This window comes from Saccoglossus kowalevskii, chromosome 21 (assembly GCF_978046115.1).
Source record: "Saccoglossus kowalevskii chromosome 21, keSacKowa6.1, whole genome shotgun sequence".
Taxonomy (NCBI): domain Eukaryota; kingdom Metazoa; phylum Hemichordata; class Enteropneusta; family Harrimaniidae; genus Saccoglossus; species Saccoglossus kowalevskii.
Window position 1 is genome coordinate 21,328,787 of NC_140661.1, and position 18,914 is coordinate 21,347,700.

An 18,914-nucleotide genomic window follows, 5' to 3' on the forward strand; every position below is an offset into this window, starting at 1 on the left:
TTGTTTTCTTACATGACAACCTTTGATAAAATTTTATAACAGTAGTACAAACATCAATCACAAGTGGGAAACGACCTAGTTCACCTCTACAAGCAATATTTGATGCCTTCCTGTGTACTCCCAAAACTCTCTTACAAAACTTTATATGAAGTTTTTCTGGTAATATTTTGTCAGAGAATAGCTTTGATACAAAAACAGTATTATCAATCTCTGATTTGCTATTGCCAGTTCCACTAAATAGATTAGTCAGAAAACTACCCCAAACTTCTGACCCATAAAGAATAACTGGTTTAATAACAGAATCAAACAGTTTACAGGCTAGACTCACTGAATGGCATTCATTTGAATCCCAAAGCATTTTATACATTTTAAATGATGCTTTGTGAGCTTTTCATACAACCTTGCTGTGGCTGCACTAAATTTCCCATTTGATTGGTAAGTGATGCCAAGGTAGTTATAACAAGCCATGCATGGCACAGACCCCATTAGTTATCAAATTTAAGATATATAGTTTTGTTTATAGTAATATAGCTGGAATATAACCATGTCAGGAAAATGATTTTTTTAATATTAAAATGATTGACATTTGTATCTGATCGTCAAACAAGTACTTGTCCATATTGAGAGATATTGTTCTGGAACAGCATTCAAAATCAGCCATTTTGAATACATGTATATATATAACATGATGTATAATGAATATATAAAATTTGAATATAATCAGTCAAGCATTTAAGAGATATGGCTCTAGAAGCCCAATCATTAAAACAAATTGGCCACCAGTCAGCCATTTTGAATCCAATCTGAAAAATAAAATGACGTGCATCAGGAACCCGTTATGTCTAATGTATGTACCAACTTTGAACGAAATCCATCCATAAATGCCAGAAATGCTTGATATTTGATGATTTTTTTAGCACAGAAATGACCACCATTCGGCCATTTTTGAATAGGATCGTCAAACCAATATATCTGTTTATCTATGACATGATGTATAATGAATATTTAAAATTCGAATATAATCAGTCAAAACAAGTCGGAGATATGGGTCTAGAAGCCCATTCATTAAAACAAAATGGCCACCAGACAGCCATTTTGAATCCGATCTGAAAAATAAATGATGTGCATCAGGAACCTGTAATGTCTAATATATGTACCAAGTTTGAATGAAATCCATCCATAAATGCCAGAAATGCTTGATATTTGATGATTTTTTAGCACAAAAATGGCCACCATTTGGCCATTTTGAATAGGATCGTCAAACCAATATATCTGTCTATCTATGACATGATGTATAATAAATATTTAAAATTTGAACATAATCAGTAAAAGCAAGTCAGAGATATGGCACGAGAACCACATTCATTAAAACAAAATGGCCGCCAGTCGGCCATTTTGAATCTTATCTGAAAAACAAAATTATTTGCATCAAGGTCCTATAATGTCTAATGTATATACCAAGTTTGAACAAAATCCATCTGTAAACAGCCGAGAAATGCTTGATTTTTAGGATTTTTTAGCACAAAAATGGCCGCCACTTGGCCATCTTGAATCAGATCGTGAAACAAATTGACGTGCATATGTATAATATCATGTATGATGTATGTGTGAAGTTTGATTGTGATTGGTCCAGGCATTTCTAAGATACAGGTCCAGACGCACGCACAGACGCACGCACGCACGCACACACGCACGCACGCATGGACACACGGAGGTCAAAACATAAGTCCCCGTTTTTGGACTGCGTCCGAACGAGGACTAAAAATTCACACATTCGAGATATGTATGTTACAAGTGTTTTCAGAGTCAGCATGTTCACATTTACATATCATTTGCATAAATTTGCATATTCCTTGTGAAAACACTGGTTTCTTAGTTCATAGTGTTTTAGTAATAAACTACCCCCTATATGGATGCAAGACATCTATGTGTATGTGTGCGTTATTCTCTTTGACCTCCCAAACTGCCTGTCCCTATTGCTGTGGTGCAGTGCCCTCACAGGCCGTACCTGGATTTAAGGCAATGTTAATATGTTAACGAGTTTTAAATACAGAAGAGCTAGTGGCGCCTTTGGGAGGTTAGTGATTTAAAGGTCAAATCTGCATATTTCAATTGTGACCAATCATATAGACTATGCTGCCCTATTAGCATAAATAAATAAACTATGTGTTTGCCGGCTTTTTTAATTCAGTACTCAGTTCGTATCGCCAAGCCAGCCAGACGTTGTGTTTTCTCTCCCACCCACCTCACCCTTTTAATATAACTCTATTGACATTATTCATTTTGAGTACATGTACTTAGTTGTGTTAGATAACAGTACAGTATAAAACAACATCAAAAAATGGTCTAATCCATTTTATATAATACAAGTATATCTAGTACAATCTTATATGGAATGGATATGCAAATGAGTCACTTAATATGCATAAAAATATCCTGATATCTTTTTCTGTTACTTACTTGGAATTCAGCGGGTAGTTCAGTGTCGTATTTATGTATATTGCACAAAGCTACCGATGATCGATCTATATTACACTGTAGCTTGAATTCAACGGAACTGACCGTATCACAGAATGGTTCAGTTTCCTCGTCTCTGTTAAAATAAACAATCAGTCAACATTGGTGATAGTATCCACTACAACTTTCAAAATAGGTGAAGTGAAATTGCTACTAGCAGGAAAATGTTCATGGGGATCCCTGTGTTAATGCAAATGAGTGAACATGACCATCTCGCTAAAATACCATCCATTTCCTTGATTAATGATGCATGAAAGAGCACATGTACATGTATGTATACGTTGATTTTGACATTACGCATATGTAGATTCAGATTCAACTCATTCATCACACTAACATGTCAATAGTCCTAGAACTACAGCATTGTTAAAATATTTTTCACGGATTGAAGATGCGCTTCTATATACCGGGTAATACAGAAAATGATTTAATCTTATGGTTTCCTGGAATTACTCAACTAATGTACTTACTGACTTTTTCGTATATCAATCCATGTTTTACAACTTTTTTTAACAAAATCACAGCCAAGGTCCTTTCCCCATAGTAATGGCTCAGCCATATCATAATTGCAAACGTACCATCCTGTGTCCTCCATCAGAGCTAATGAAATGCGCGAGAACACTCTGGTTTGTGAGTGGATTCCTGTCATTGCTTCATTCTGCCATATAACAGAAAACTCATTATTGCATCATTGTCAAAACATACGCTGGGTACATTTCAGGCAATATGAGGGTTTGCCATCAGTACTTTCAATTTCACTATAATGAAATGGGTACACCATATTTTCAACAAATTTTGTGAGAATGCACATCTCTTCAGAGACCAAATTAAGTTTTTCAAATAGTGATTGACTACAAACCTAATAAACTTACTTCTAAAAGTCTTTTCTCAAAATGTGACAATTCAGAACCACTTCCACCTTGATTCTCGATTTCAATGCCTTCCAATAATTCACAATCAAAATGGCGACGGACTTCTCTCTGCCAAAAAAATAGCATGTCAATATCGTCAATGAATTACTACACATAATAGTTTTCAGTATATGAAAAAACAGAATTTCACTTTTTGTTAATGCTTTCGTTGTGAAACAATAGGGGTGGCACTTGAATTGAAACATGGGTACCCATGTTCGAACATGGTTTTTAAAAATAGCCCTTAAATGCATACACACATCGGCAAAATAATCACCCATTCCAATTACAAAAACATGGAAAGGAAACCATATTTATAAGGGGATTCAGCGGAATTCTCAATATCATGTATGATGGGATATAGATATGCCAGCAGGTTTGCAACAACTGTGATGATCTGAATAAATGCAGCATACACATGTAAATGTTCAAACAATTTTGCTTTCAATTTAATTCCGTTTCGTCTGTCTCACACATTCATCACATATTTATCACATCCGCGTCTCACATTTATCTAATTTGTTCTTTTCACATCAGGTATTGCTTTGTGATTTTTATCGAACCATGCCTCGTTATGAATATTTTTTTTTTTCAAATAATAGCCTAGTAATGTGATTTATTATTCTATGGAATTTTATGGAAGAAGTACATAATCTCTAATACAATGGAGATTACAGTTAGGTGGAGATGTTTGTGTTTTCCAAGACTACATTGGCTACAATGTGTATATTAATATACATGTATATGATGAAAAAACACTAAACGCACAACCAGAATGTGATCAATAAATGATGGGAATAAAAGTGAGATTACAATGTATTCAATATATATGCGGTACGAATATGAAAAGTTGTATGAATGCCGTACTGTACTGTAATCTGCTGCAGAATTCTATATTATTCTTAAACTTCTACTTACAGTTACTTTAGGTGTCACCAACATCTGTACATTGTGTTCTACAGGACCATTTCTTGTATCCCAATCTACTCTTTTAACAGTCTGTACAACTCTGTCACTCCATTCATACATATTGCTTCTAGAAGAGAAATACAGAACTGCAGATTATGTTGTACAGATTATGTTGGACGGGGGTGGTAAGCATAAGAGGGAGGCAAGAAGGACAGTGAACATGAGGGATTTTAAAGGCTAGGAGGGAAGGCAAACATGAGGGTTTTTAAATGCAAGGAGGGAAGGCAAACATGAGGGATTTTAAAGGCTAGGAGGTATGGCAAACATGAGGGATTTTAAAGGCTAGGAGGTATGGCAAACATGAGGGATTTTAAAGGCTAGGAGGTACGGCAAACATGAGGGATTGTAAAGGCTAGGAGGGAAGGCAAACATGAGGGATTTTAAAGGCTAGGAGGTACGGCAAACATGAGGGATTTTAAAGGCTAGGAGGTACGGCAAACATGAGGGATTTTAAAGGCTAGGAGGGAAGGCAAACTTGAGGAATTTTAAAGGCTAGGAGGTATGGCAAACATGAGGGATTTTAAAGGCTAGGAGGTACGGCAAACATGAGGGATTGTAAAGGCTAGAAGGGAAGGCAAACATGAGGGATTTTAAAGGCTAGGAGGGAAGGCAAACATGAGGGATTTTAAAGGCTAGGAGGTACGGCAAACATGAGGGATTTTAAAGGCTAGGAGATACGGCAAACATGAGGGATTTTAAAGGTTAGGAGGGAAGGCAAACATGAGGGATTTTAAAGGCTAGGAGGGAAGGCAAACATGAAGGATTTTAAAGGCTAGGAGGGAAGGCAAACATGAGGGATTTTAAAGGCTAGGAGGGAAGGCAAATATGAGGGATTTTAAAGGCTACGAGGTACGGCAAACATGAGGGATTTTAAAAGCTAGGAGATACAGCAAACATGAGGGATTGTAAAGGCTAGGAGGGAAGGCAAACATGAAGGATTTTAATGGCTAGGAGGTACGGCAAACATGAGGGATTTTAAAAGCTAGGAGATACGGCAAACATGAGGGATTTTAAAAGCTAGGAGGTACGGCAAACATGAGGAATTTTAAAGGTTAGGAGGGAAGGCAAACATGAGGGATTTTAAAGGCTAGGAGGGAAGGCAAACATGAGGGATTTTAAAGGCTAGGAGGGAAGGCAAACATGAGGGATTTTAAAGGCTAGGAGGGAAGGCAAACATGAGGGGTTTTAAATTTATTAAATTACGTGCAATCAAATCATCTCCATGGTGAGGTCAAATGTCAAGTTATCACAAGCAATCAAATCATGTCCATAGTGAGGTCAAATTATCACATGCAATCAAATCATCTTCAAATTATAAATACGGTGAGGTCAAATCACTGCATACATTGAAATATATGAATGATGATCACCATGAAAACAATAGATTACACCAACCATGGCAATAATAAGGTAATATACGATATGGAAATTTGCATATACTCACTCATAATTACGTGGGGGTTTTCCATCAGCTGATCTATCAGTTAATGGCTGGCCATCACTGTCTCTATAAAATGCATACAAACTAGCAGAAAACCCCTGGAAAAAAAATACATGAACAATTCTTAATCTATTTGAAGAGAAAGTTTAGCTCTCTGTTTAAAACAAAGATTAAATTCTGACCGAATCACCTATCCATTCATGTTCTTGTTAATGTTCTTAATTATTTGCAAAGAATCTATAATTTTTTTTTTCATTTTGCAATGCAGTTTGTGATGTCATTGCAATGCAATGCAGTCTGTGATGTCATTGCAATGCAGTCTGTGATGTCATTGCAATGCAGTCTGTGATGTCATTGCAATGCAGTCAGTGATGTCATTGCAATGCAGTCAGTGATGTCATTGCAATGCAGTCTGTGATGTCATTGCAATGTAGTCTGTGATGTCATTGCAATGCAGTCTGTGATGTCATTGAAATGTAATGCAGTCAGTGATGTCATTGTAATGCAGTCAGTGATGCTATTGCAATGCAGTCTGTGATGTCATTGCAATGCAATGCAGCCTGTGATTTCATTGCTATGCAATGAAATCTGTAATGTCATTGCAATGCAATGAAGTCTGTAATGTCATTGCAATGCAGTCTGTAATGTCATTGCAGTGCAGTGTGTGAGGTCATTGCAATGCAGTCTGTGATGTCATTGCAATGCAGTCAGTGATGTCATTGCAATGCAATGCAGTCTGTGATGTCATTGCAATGCAGTCAGTGATGTCATTTCAATGCAGTCAGTGATTTATTTCAATGCAGTCGGTGGTGTCATTGCAGTGCAGTCTGTGATTTATTTCAATGCAGTCTGTGATGTCATTCCAATGCAGACGGTGATGTTATTGCAGTGCAGTCTGTGATGTCATTGCAATGCATTCTGTGATGCTATTGCAATGCAGTCTGTGATGTCATTGCAATGCAGTCTGTGATTTTATTGCAGTTCAGTCTGTGATGTCATTGCAATGCAGTCTGTGATGTCATTACAGTGCAGTCTGTGATGTCATTGCAGTCCAGTCAGTGATTTATTTCAATGCAGTCTGTGATGTCATTGCAATGCAGTCGGTGATGTTATTGCAGTGCAGTCTGTGATGTCATTCCAACGCAGTCTGTGATGTCATTCCAATGCAGTCTGTAATGTTATTGCAGTGCAGTCTATGATGTTATTGCAGTGCAGTCTGTGATGTTATTGCAGTGCAGTCACAAAAATTATGAAAACTTCAAATGCAATCATAGTACACATGCAAAGTTAAAAGAAATTTTAACCGAAATGCTGTGACACTATCTAATGGGAATCGCCAATTGTGAACAAATATTTTTGTAAATATTAATGACGGCGAAAGACGCTCATCGCGAAGCGTCTAAAATGTAAATAAAATACTACTCACCAATGCATGATAAATCTCATGCTTCAAGGAACCAAGAATATTATTAAAATGAGCTTCTTGCAAGGACAGAGACTCTGGACACAGATTAGCAAACCCAGCCACTGGTCTATAAGGAAAGGGGTGTTCGTTAAATGCAGAAAAAAAATAAGTCTTTGGTCAGTTTGCTTTTCAAAATTGATGTGGGGTGGGGGTTTTTTTCACTTTAAATTTGAGTTTTGATTTTTTCCTACATTTTACAAAAAACTGCACATTTTTAACTGTTTGCACACAATGATGAAAAACCTGCATATTTTTTTTACAATATTAGTTACCAAACATAATGTTGAACAGCTTTAAAAACATAATTCCAAATTAAATTTGATTCATTCGTTGTGCAATGAAATATGATAACAGAATGAAATAAATGTATTTGAAAAGAAATCTGATGATTTGTTTTTTGTGAAAACCAACTAATTTTTCTTGTCAGTGTCACTCAGCAAATTTCTCTAGTTTTCTGGAATTTTTTTGTTAATTTTGATGAAAAATCAAAATTTGTAAAAAAAATGGAAAAATATAGTTTTGCAAAAGGTAACTAATTTTGACCTTGGTAACAGGTGTATTTAACGTCCAGATCTGATCCCTCCCACAAAGAATAAACAAGTCTGTACTTACCTATCTAATGCGGTTTCTAACTGGCACCAAGTAGCAAACCCGATAGTATCATCATATCCACACGTCTCAGTCTGCAATGCTGTTACATATAATATAAAATCGTACCCATCCACACCTTGGCCTTCTGTGGACGTGGAACTTAGACCACAATTCCGCTTCCCATCTACGTAAGTACATACCCGACAGTGCTGAGATAAAAAAAAAATGGAAAAAAAAACCTGCGTAAAGCATTGACCCAAGTTTTTTATGGACAGGTGCTCTTTATAAAGATAGGATTATGTTTTTGTTATGGATCCCCAATTAACTCATGCGTTTGACAAAATATTGGTCTGGAAAATAATGAGATGGTACTGATGCAATAAAAACATATTTGTTTGAGTTGGGGGAAATCAAATAAGTTTAACTTAAGGAAATTGTTTTATAAACTGAATGCTTATGATTATGATTATTTTGGTCTCTACACAAAAGCAAATTCGCAGGAAATCTGCAAAAATGTTGCTGAAACAGTGGTTACATACACAAGTGGTCTTTATACACAGGTTACTCATACATTATGCCTTGGGACTGTCTAAATGTGGTCACTATAGACAGGTGGTCTTTATACACAGGTTGCTCATACGTTATGCCTTGGGACTGCCTAAAAGTGGTCACTATAGGCAGGTGGTCTTTATACACAGGTTGCTCATACGTTATGCCTTGGGACTGCCTAAAAGTGGTCACTATAGGCAGGTGGTCTTTATACACAGGTTGCTCATACGTTATGCCTTGGGACTGCCTAAAAGTGGTCACTATAGGCAGGTGGTCTTTATACACAGGTTGCTCATACGTTATACCTTGGGACTGCCTAAAAGTGGTCACTATAGACAGGTAGTCTTTATACACAGGTTGCTCATACGTTATGCCTTGGGACTGCCTAAATGTGGTCACTATAGACAGGTGGTCTTTATACACAGGTTGCTCATACGTTATGCCTTGGGACTGCTTAAAAGTGGTCACTATAGGCAGGTGGTCTTTATACACAGATTGCTCATACATTATGCCTTGGGACTGCTTAAAAGTGGTCACTATAGGCAGGTGGTCTTTATACACAGGCTGCTTATACATTATGCCTTGGGACTGCCTAAAAGTGGTTGCTATAGGCAGGTGGTCTTTAGGCACTGACTGCATATACGTTATGTCTTGGGACTGCTTAAAAGTGGTCACTATAGGCAGGTGGTCTTTATACGCAGGTTGCTCATACATTATGCCTTGGGACTGCTTAAAAGTGGTCACTATAGGCAGGTGGTCTTTATACGCAGGTTGCTCATACATTATGCCTTGGGACTGCTTAAAAGTGGTCACTATAGGCAGGTGGTCTTTATACACAGGCTGCTCATACATTATGCCTTGGGACTGCTTAAAAGTGGTCACTATAGGCAGGTGGTCTTTATACTCAGATTGCTCATACATTATGCCTTGGGACTGCTTAAAAGTGGTCACTATAGGCAGGTGGTCTTTATACGCAGGCTGCTCATACATTATGCCTTGCAATTGGGACTGCTTAAAAGTGGTCACTATAGGCAGGTGGTCTTTATACACAGGTTGCTCATACATTATGCCTTGGGACTGCTTAAAAGTGGTCACTATAGGCAGGTGGTCTTTATACACAGGCTGCTCATACATTATGCCTTGGGACTGCTTAAAAGTGGTCACTATAGGCAGGTGGTCTTTATACTCAGATTGCTCATACATTATGCCTTGAGACTGCTTAAAAGTGGTCACTATAGGCAGGTGGTCTTTATACGCAGGCTGCTCATACATTATGCCTTGCAATTGGGACTGCTTAAAAGTGGTCACTATAGGCAGGTGGTCTTTATACACAGGCTGCTCATACATTATGCCTTGGGACTGCTTAAAAGTGGTCACTATAGGCAGGTGGTCTTTATACACAGGTTGCTTATACATTATGCCTTGGAACTGCTTAAACGTGGTCACTATAGGCAGGTGGTCTTTATAAACAGGCTGCTCATACATTATGCCTTGCAATTGGGACTGTTTAAAAGTGGTCACTATAGGCAGGTGGTCTTTATACACAGGTTGCTTATACATTATGCCTTGGGACTGCTTAAAAGTGGTCACTATAGGCAGGTGGTCTTTATACACAGGTTGCTTATACATTATGCCTTGGAACTGCTTAAACGTGGTCACTATAGGCAGGTGGTCTTTATACACAGGCTGCTCATACATTATGCCTTGCAATTGGGACTGTTTAAAAGTGGTCACTATAGGCAGGTGGTCTTTATACACAGGTTGCTTATACATTATGCCTTGGGACTGCTTAAAAGTGGTCACTATAGGCAGGTGGTCTTTATACACAGGTTGCTTATACATTATGCCTTGGAACTGCTTAAACGTGGTCACTATAGGCAGGTGGTCTTTATACACAGGCTGCTCATACATTATGCCTTGCAATTGGGACTGTTTAAAAGTGGTCACTATAGGCAGGTGGTCTTTATACACAGGTTGCTTATACATTATGCCTTGGGACTGCTTAAAAGTGGTCACTATAGGCAGGTGGTCTTTATACACAGGTTGCTTATACATTATGCCTTGCAATTGGGACTGTTTAAAAGTGGTCACTATAGGCAGGTGGTCTTTATACACAGGTTGCTTATACATTATGCCTTGCAATTGGGACTGTTTAAAAGTGGTCACTATAGGCAGGTGGTCTTTATACACAGGTTGCTTATACATTATGCCTTGGAACTGCTTAAACGTGGTCACTATAGGCAGGTGGTCTTTATACACAGGTTGTTTATACATTATGCCTTGGAACTGCTTAATCGTGGTCACTATAGGCAGGTGGTCTTTATACACAGGTTGCTTATACATTATGCCTTGGAACTGCTTAAACGTGGTCACTATAGGCAGGTGGTCTTTATACACAGGCTGCTCATACATTATGCCTTGCAATTGGGACTGTTTAAAAGTGGTCACTATAGGCAGGTGGTCTTTATACACAGGTTGCTTATACATTATGCCTTGGGACTACTTAAAAGTGGTCACTATAGGCAGGTGGTCTTTATACACAGGTTGCTTATACATTATGCCTTGGAACTGCTTAAACGTGGTCACTATAGGCAGGTGGTCTTTATACACAGGCTGCTCATACATTATGCCTTGCAATTGGGACTGTTTAAAAGTGGTCACTATAGGCAGGTGGTCTTTATACACAGGTTGCTTATACATTATGCCTTGGGACTGCTTAAAAGTGGTCACTATAGGCAGGTGGTCTTTATACACAGGTTGCTTATACATTATGCCTTGCAATTGGGACTGTTTAAAAGTGGTCACTATGGGCAGGTGGTCTTTATACACAGGTTGCTTATACATTATGCCTTGCAATTGGGACTGTTTAAAAGTGGTCACTATAGGCAGGTGGTCTTTATACACAGGCTGCTCATACATTATGCCTTGCAATTGGGACTGTTTAAAAGTGGTCACTATAGGCAGGTGGTCTTTATACACAGGTTGCTTATACATTATGCCTTGCAATTGGGACTGTTTAAAAGTGGTCACTATAGGCAGGTGGTCTTTATACACAGGCTGCTCATACATTATGCCTTGCAATTGGGACTGTTTAAAAGTGGTCACTATAGGCAGGTGGTCTTTATACACAGGTTGCTTATACATTATGCCTTGCAATTGGGACTGTTTAAAAGTGGTCACTATAGGCAGGTGGTCTTTATACACAGATTGCTCATACATTATGCCTTGGGACTGCTTAAAAGTGGTCACTATGGGCAGGTGGTCTTTATACACAGGTTGCTCATACGTTATGCCTTGGGACTGCCTAAAAGTGGTTGCTACAGGCAGGTGGTCTTTATACACAGGCTGCTCATACGTTATGCCTTGGGATTGGGACTGTTTAAAAGTGGTGACTATAGGCAGGTGGTCTTTATACACACGTTGCTTATACATTATGCCTTGCAATTGGGACTGTTTAAAAGTGGTCACTATAGGCAGGTGGTCTTTATACACAGGCTGCTCATACATTATGCCTTGCAATTGGGACTGTTTAAAAGTGGTCACTATAGGCAGGTGGTCTTTATACACAGGTTGCTTATACATTATGCCTTGCAATTGGGACTGTTTAAAAGTGGTCACTATAGGCAGGTGGTCTTTATACACAGATTGCTCATACATTATGCCTTGGGACTGCTTAAAAGTGGTCACTATAGGCAGGTGGTCTTTATACACAGGTTGCTCATACGTTATGCCTTGGGACTGCCTAAAAGTGGTTGCTACAGGCAGGTGGTCTTTATACACAGGCTGCTCATACGTTATGCCTTGGGATTGTGCCTAAAAGTGGTTGCTACAGGCAGGTGGTCTTTATACACAGGCTGCTCATACGTTATGCCTTGGGATTGCCTAAAAGTGGTCACTATAGGCAGGTGGTCTTTATACACAGGTTGCTCATATGTTATGCCTTGGGACTGCCTAAAAGTGGTTGCTACAGGCAGGTGGTCTTTATACACAGGCTGCTCATACGTTATGCCTTGGGACTGCCTAAAAGTGGTTGCTACAGGCAGGTGGTCTTTATACGCAGATTGCTCATACGTTATGCCTTGGGACTGCCTAAAAGTGGTTGCTACAGGCAGGTGGTCTTTATACACAGGCTGCTCATACGTTATGCCTTGGGACTGCCTAAAAGTGGTTGCTACAGGCAGGTGGTCTTTATACGCAGATTGCTCATACGTTATGCCTTGGGACTGCCTAAAAGTGGTTGCTACAGGCAGGTGGTCTTTATACACAGGCTGCTCATACGTTATGCCTTGGGACTGCCTAAAAGTGGTTGCTACAGGCAGGTGGTCTTTATACACAGGCTGCACATACGTTTTGCCTTAGGACTGCCTAAAAGTGGTTGCTACAGGCAGGTGGTCTTTATACGCAGATTGCTCATACGTTTTGCCTTGGGACTGCCTAAAAGTGGTTGCTACAGGCAGGTGGTCTTTATACACAGGCTGCTCATACGTTTTGCCTTGGGACTGCCTAAAAGTGGTTGCTACAGGCAGGTGGTCTTTACACACAGGCTGCTCATACGTTTTGCCTTAGGACTGCCTAAAAGTGGTTGCTACAGGCAGGTGGTCTTTATACGCAGATTGCTCATACGTTTTGCCTTGGGACTGCCTAAAAGTGGTTGCTACAGGCAGGTGGTCTTTATACACAGGCTGCTCATACGTTATGCCTTGGGACTGCCTAAAAGTGGTTGCTACAGGCAGGTGGTCTTTATACACAGGCTGCTCATACATTATGCCTTGGGACTGCCTAAAAGTGGTTGCTACAGGCAGGTGGTCTTTATACACAGGCTGCTCATACGTTATGCCTTGGGACTGCCTAAAAGTGGTTGCTACAGGCAGGTGGTCTTTATACACAGGTTGCTTATACATTATGCCTTGCAATTGGGACTGTTTAAAAGTGGTCACTATAGGCAGGTGGTCTTTATACTCAAATTGCTCATACGTTTTGCCTTAGGACTGCCTAAAAGTGGTTGCTACAGGCAGGTGGTCTTTATACGCAGATTGCTCATACGTTATGCCTTGGAACTGCCTAAAAGTGGTTGCTACAGGCAGGTGGTCTTTATACGCAGATTGCTCATACGTTATGCCTTGGGACTGCCTAAAAGTGGTTGCTACAGGCAGGTGGTCTTTATACACAGGCTGCTCATATGTTTTGCCTTGGGACTACCTAAAAGTGGTTGCTACAGGCAGGTGGTCTTTATACACAGGCTGCTCATACGTTTTGCCTTAGGACTGCCTAAAAGTGGTTGCTACAGGCAGGTGGTCTTTATACGCAGATTGCTCATACGTTTTGCCTTGGGACTGCCTAAAAGTGGTTGCTACAGGCAGGTGGTCTTTATACACAGGCTGCTCATACGTTATGCCTTGGGACTGCCTAAAAGTGGTTGCTACAGGCAGGTGGTCTTTATACACAGGCTGCTCATACGTTTTGCCTTAGGACTGCCTCAAAGTGGTTGCTACAGGCAGGTGGTCTTTATACACAGGCTGCTCATACGTTATGCCTTGGGACTGCTTAAAAGTGGTTGCTACAGGCAGGTGGTCTTTATACGCAGATTGCTCATACGTTACGCCTTGGGACTGCCTAAAAGTGGTTGCTACAGGCAGGTGGTCTTTATACACAGGCTGCTCATACGTTTTGCCTTGGGACTGCCTAAAAGTGGTTGCTACAGGCAGGTGGTCTTTATACGCAGATTGCTCATACGTTATGCCTTGGGACTGCCTAAAAGTGGTTGCTACAGGCAGGTGGTCTTTATACGCAGATTGCTCATACGTTATGCCTTGGGACTGCCTAAAAGTGGTTGCTACAGGCAGGTGGTCTTTATACACAGGCTGCTCATACGTTTTGCCTTGGGACTGCCTAAAAGTGGTTGCTATAGGCAGGTGGTCTTTATACACAGGCTGCTCATACATTATGCCTTGGGACTGCTTAAAAGTGGTCACTATAGGCAGGTGGTCTTTATACTCAGATTGCTCATACATTATGCCTTGAGACTGCTTAAAAGTGGTCACTATAGGCAGGTGGTCTTTATACGCAGGCTGCTCATACATTATGCCTTGCAATTGGGACTGCTTAAAAGTGGTCACTATAGGCAGGTGGTCTTTATACACAGGCTGCTCATACATTATGCCTTGGGACTGCTTAAAAGTGGTCACTATAGGCAGGTGGTCTTTATACACAGGTTGCTTATACATTATGCCTTGGAACTGCTTAAACGTGGTCACTATAGGCAGGTGGTCTTTATACACAGGCTGCTCATACATTATGCCTTGCAATTGGGACTGTTTAAAAGTGGTCACTATAGGCAGGTGGTCTTTATACACAGGTTGCTTATACATTATGCCTTGGGACTGCTTAAAAGTGGTCACTATAGGCAGGTGGTCTTTATACACAGGTTGCTTATACATTATGCCTTGGAACTGCTTAAACGTGGTCACTATAGGCAGGTGGTCTTTATACACAGGCTGCTCATACATTATGCCTTGCAATTGGGACTGTTTAAAAGTGGTCACTATAGGCAGGTGGTCTTTATACACAGGTTGCTCATACATTATGCCTTGGTACTGCTTAAAAGTGGTCACTATAGGCAGGTGGTCTTTATACACAGGTTGCTTATACATTATGCCTTGGAACTGCTTAAACGTGGTCACTATAGGCAGGTGGTCTTTATACACAGGCTGCTCATACATTATGCCTTGCAATTGGGACTGTTTAAAAGTGGTCACTATAGGCAGGTGGTCTTTATACACAGGTTGCTTATACATTATGCCTTGGGACTGCTTAAAAGTGGTCACTATAGGCAGGTGGTCTTTATACACAGGTTGCTTATACATTATGCCTTGCAATTGGGACTGTTTAAAAGTGGTCACTATAGGCAAGTGGTCTTTATACACAGGTTGCTTATACATTATGCCTTGCAATTGGGACTGTTTAAAAGTGGTCACTATAGGCAGGTGGTCTTTATACACAGGTTGCTTATACATTATGCCTTGGAACTGCTTAAACGTGGTCACTATAGGCAGGTGGTCTTTATACACAGGTTGCTTATACATTATGCCTTGGAACTGCTTAAACGTGGTCACTATAGGCAGGTGGTCTTTATACACAGGTTGCTTATACATTATGCCTTGGAACTGCTTAAACGTGGTCACTATAGGCAGGTGGTCTTTATACACAGGCTGCTCATACATTATGCCTTGCAATTGGGACTGTTTAAAAGTGGTCACTATAGGCAGGTGGTCTTTATACACAGGTTGCTTATACATTATGCCTTGGGACTACTTAAAAGTGGTCACTATAGGCAGGTGGTCTTTATACACAGGTTGCTTATACATTATGCCTTGGAACTGCTTAAACGTGGTCACTATAGGCAGGTGGTCTTTATACACAGGCTGCTCATACATTATGCCTTGCAATTGGGACTGTTTAAAAGTGGTCACTATAGGCAGGTGGTCTTTATACACAGGTTGCTTATACATTATGCCTTGGGACTGCTTAAAAGTGGTCACTATAGGCAGGTGGTCTTTATACACAGGTTGCTTATACATTATGCCTTGCAATTGGGACTGTTTAAAAGTGGTCACTATAGGCAGGTGGTCTTTATACACAGGTTGCTTATACATTATGCCTTGCAATTGGGACTGTTTAAAAGTGGTCACTATAGGCAGGTGGTCTTTATACACAGGTTGCTTATACATTATGCCTTGCAATTGGGACTGTTTAAAAGTGGTCACTATAGGCAGGTGGTCTTTATACACAGGTTGCTTATACATTATGCCTTGCAATTGGGACTGTTTAAAAGTGGTCACTATAGGCAGGTGGTCTTTATACACAGGCTGCTCATACATTATGCCTTGTAATTGGGACTGTTTAAAAGTGGTCACTATAGGCAGGTGGTCTTTATACACAGGTTGCTTATACATTATGCCTTGCAATTGGGACTGTTTAAAAGTGGTCACTATAGGCAGGTGGTCTTTATACACAGGCTGCTCATACATTATGCCTTGCAATTGGGACTGTTTAAAAGTGGTCACTATAGGCAGGTGGTCTTTATACACAGGTTGCTTATACATTATGCCTTGCAATTGGGACTGTTTAAAAGTGGTCACTATAGGCAGGTGGTCTTTATACACAGATTGCTCATACATTATGCCTTGGGACTGCTTAAAAGTGGTCACTATAGGCAGGTGGTCTTTATACACAGGTTGCTCATACGTTATGCCTTGGGACTGCCTAAAAGTGGTTGCTACAGGCAGGTGGTCTTTATACACAGGCTGCTCATACGTTATGCCTTGGGATTGGGACTGTTTAAAAGTGGTCACTATAGGCAGGTGGTCTTTATACACAGGTTGCTTATACATTATGCCTTGCAATTGGGACTGTTTAAAAGTGGTCACTATAGGCAGGTGGTCTTTATACACAGGCTGCTCATACATTATGCCTTGCAATTGGGACTGTTTAAAAGTGGTCACTATAGGCAGGTGGTCTTTATACACAGGTTGCTTATACATTATGCCTTGGGACTGCTTAAAAGTGGTCACTATAGGCAGGTGGTCTTTATACACAGGTTGCTTATACATTATGCCTTGCAATTGGGACTGTTTAAAAGTGGTCACTATAGGCAGGTGGTCTTTATACACAGGTTGCTTATACATTATGCCTTGCAATTGGGACTGTTTAAAAGTGGTCACTATAGGCAGGTGGTCTTTATACACAGGTTGCTTATACATTATGCCTTGCAATTGGGACTGTTTAAAAGTGGTCACTATAGGCAGGTGGTCTTTATACACAGGTTGCTTATACATTATGCCTTGCAATTGGGACTGTTTAAAAGTGGTCACTATAGGCAGGTGGTCTTTATACACAGGCTGCTCATACATTATGCCTTGCAATTGGGACTGTTTAAAAGTGGTCACTATAGGCAGGTGGTCTTTATACACAGGTTGCTTATACATTATGCCTTGCAATTGGGACTGTTTAAAAGTGGTCACTATAGGCAGGTGGTCTTTATACACAGGCTGCTCATACATTATGCCTTGCAATTGGGACTGTTTAAAAGTGGTCACTATAGGCAGGTGGTCTTTATACACAGGTTGCTTATACATTCTGCCTTGCAATTGGGACTGTTTAAAAGTGGTCACTATAGGCAGGTGGTCTTTATACACAGATTGCTCATACATTATGCCTTGGGACTGCTTAAAAGTGGTCACTATAGGCAGGTGGTCTTTATACACAGGTTGCTCATACGTTATGCCTTGGGACTGCCTAAAAGTGGTTGCTACAGGCAGGTGGTCTTTATACACAGGCTGCTCATACGTTATGCCTTGGGATTGGGACTGTTTAAAAGTGGTCACTATAGGCAGGTGGTCTTTATACACAGGTTGCTTATACATTATGCCTTGCAATTGGGACTGTTTAAAAGTGGTCACTATAGGCAGGTGGTCTTTATACACAGGCTGCTCATACATTATGCCTTGCAATTGGGACTGTTTAAAAGTGGTCACTATAGGCAGGTGGTCTTTATACACAGGTTGCTTATACATTATGCCTTGCAATTGGGACTGTTTAAAAGTGGTCACTATAGGCAGGTGGTCTTTATACACAGATTGCTCATACATTATGCCTTGGGACTGCTTAAAAGTGGTCACTATAGGCAGGTGGTCTTTATACACAGGTTGCTCATACGTTATGCCTTGGGACTGCCTAAAAGTGGTTGCTACAGGCAGGTGGTCTTTATACACAGGCTGCTCATACGTTATGCCTTGGGATTGTGCCTAAAAGTGGTTGCTACAGGCAGGTGGTCTTTATACACAGGCTGCTCATACGTTATGCCTTGGAACTGCCTAAAAGTGGTCACTATAGGCAGGTGGTCTTTATACACAGGTTGCTCATATGTTATGCCTTGGGACTGCCTAAAAGTGGTTGCTACAGGCAGGTGGTCTTTATACACAGGCTGCTCATACGTTATGCCTTGGGACTGCCTAAAAGTGGTTGCTACAGGCAGGTGGTCTTTATACGCAGATTGCTCATACGTTATGCCTTGGGACTGCCTAAAAGTGGTTGCTACAGGCAGGTGGTCTTTATACACAGGCTGCTCATACGTTATGCCTTGGGACTGCCTAAAAGTGGTTGCTACAGGCAGGTGGTCTTTATACGCAGATTGCTCATACGTTATGCCTTGGGACTGCCTAAAAGTGGTTGCTACAGGCAGGTGGTCTTTATACACAGGCTGCTCATACGTTATGCCTTGGGACTGCCTAAAAGTGGTTGCTACAGGCAGGTGGTCTTTATACACAGGCTGCTCATACGTTTTGCCTTAGGACTGCCTAAAAGTGGTTGCTACAGGCAGGTGGTCTTTATACGCAGATTGCTCATACGTTTTGCCTTGGGACTGCCTAAAAGTGGTTGCTACAGGCAGGTGGTCTTTATACACAGGCTGCTC

General features: G+C 40.5%; 1 protein-coding gene across 1 annotated transcript in view; it reads right to left on the minus strand.

Annotated features, from left to right (window-relative positions):
* The window catches only part of LOC144360029 (leishmanolysin-like peptidase), a 38,150-nt gene that overhangs the window by 9,867 nt on the left and 9,369 nt on the right, over positions 1-18,914 (minus strand). Inside the window, exons 5-11 of the mRNA XM_085494944.1 lie at positions 7,916-8,103; positions 7,265-7,370; positions 5,842-5,936; positions 4,347-4,464; positions 3,390-3,497; positions 2,988-3,175; positions 2,461-2,593 (exon numbers count right to left, since the gene is read on the minus strand). Of these exons, the coding sequence (XP_085351070.1) occupies positions 2,461-2,593; positions 2,988-3,175; positions 3,390-3,497; positions 4,347-4,464; positions 5,842-5,936; positions 7,265-7,370; positions 7,916-8,103 (936 nt within the window). The remainder of the gene's footprint in view (positions 1-2,460; positions 2,594-2,987; positions 3,176-3,389; positions 3,498-4,346; positions 4,465-5,841; positions 5,937-7,264; positions 7,371-7,915; positions 8,104-18,914) is intronic.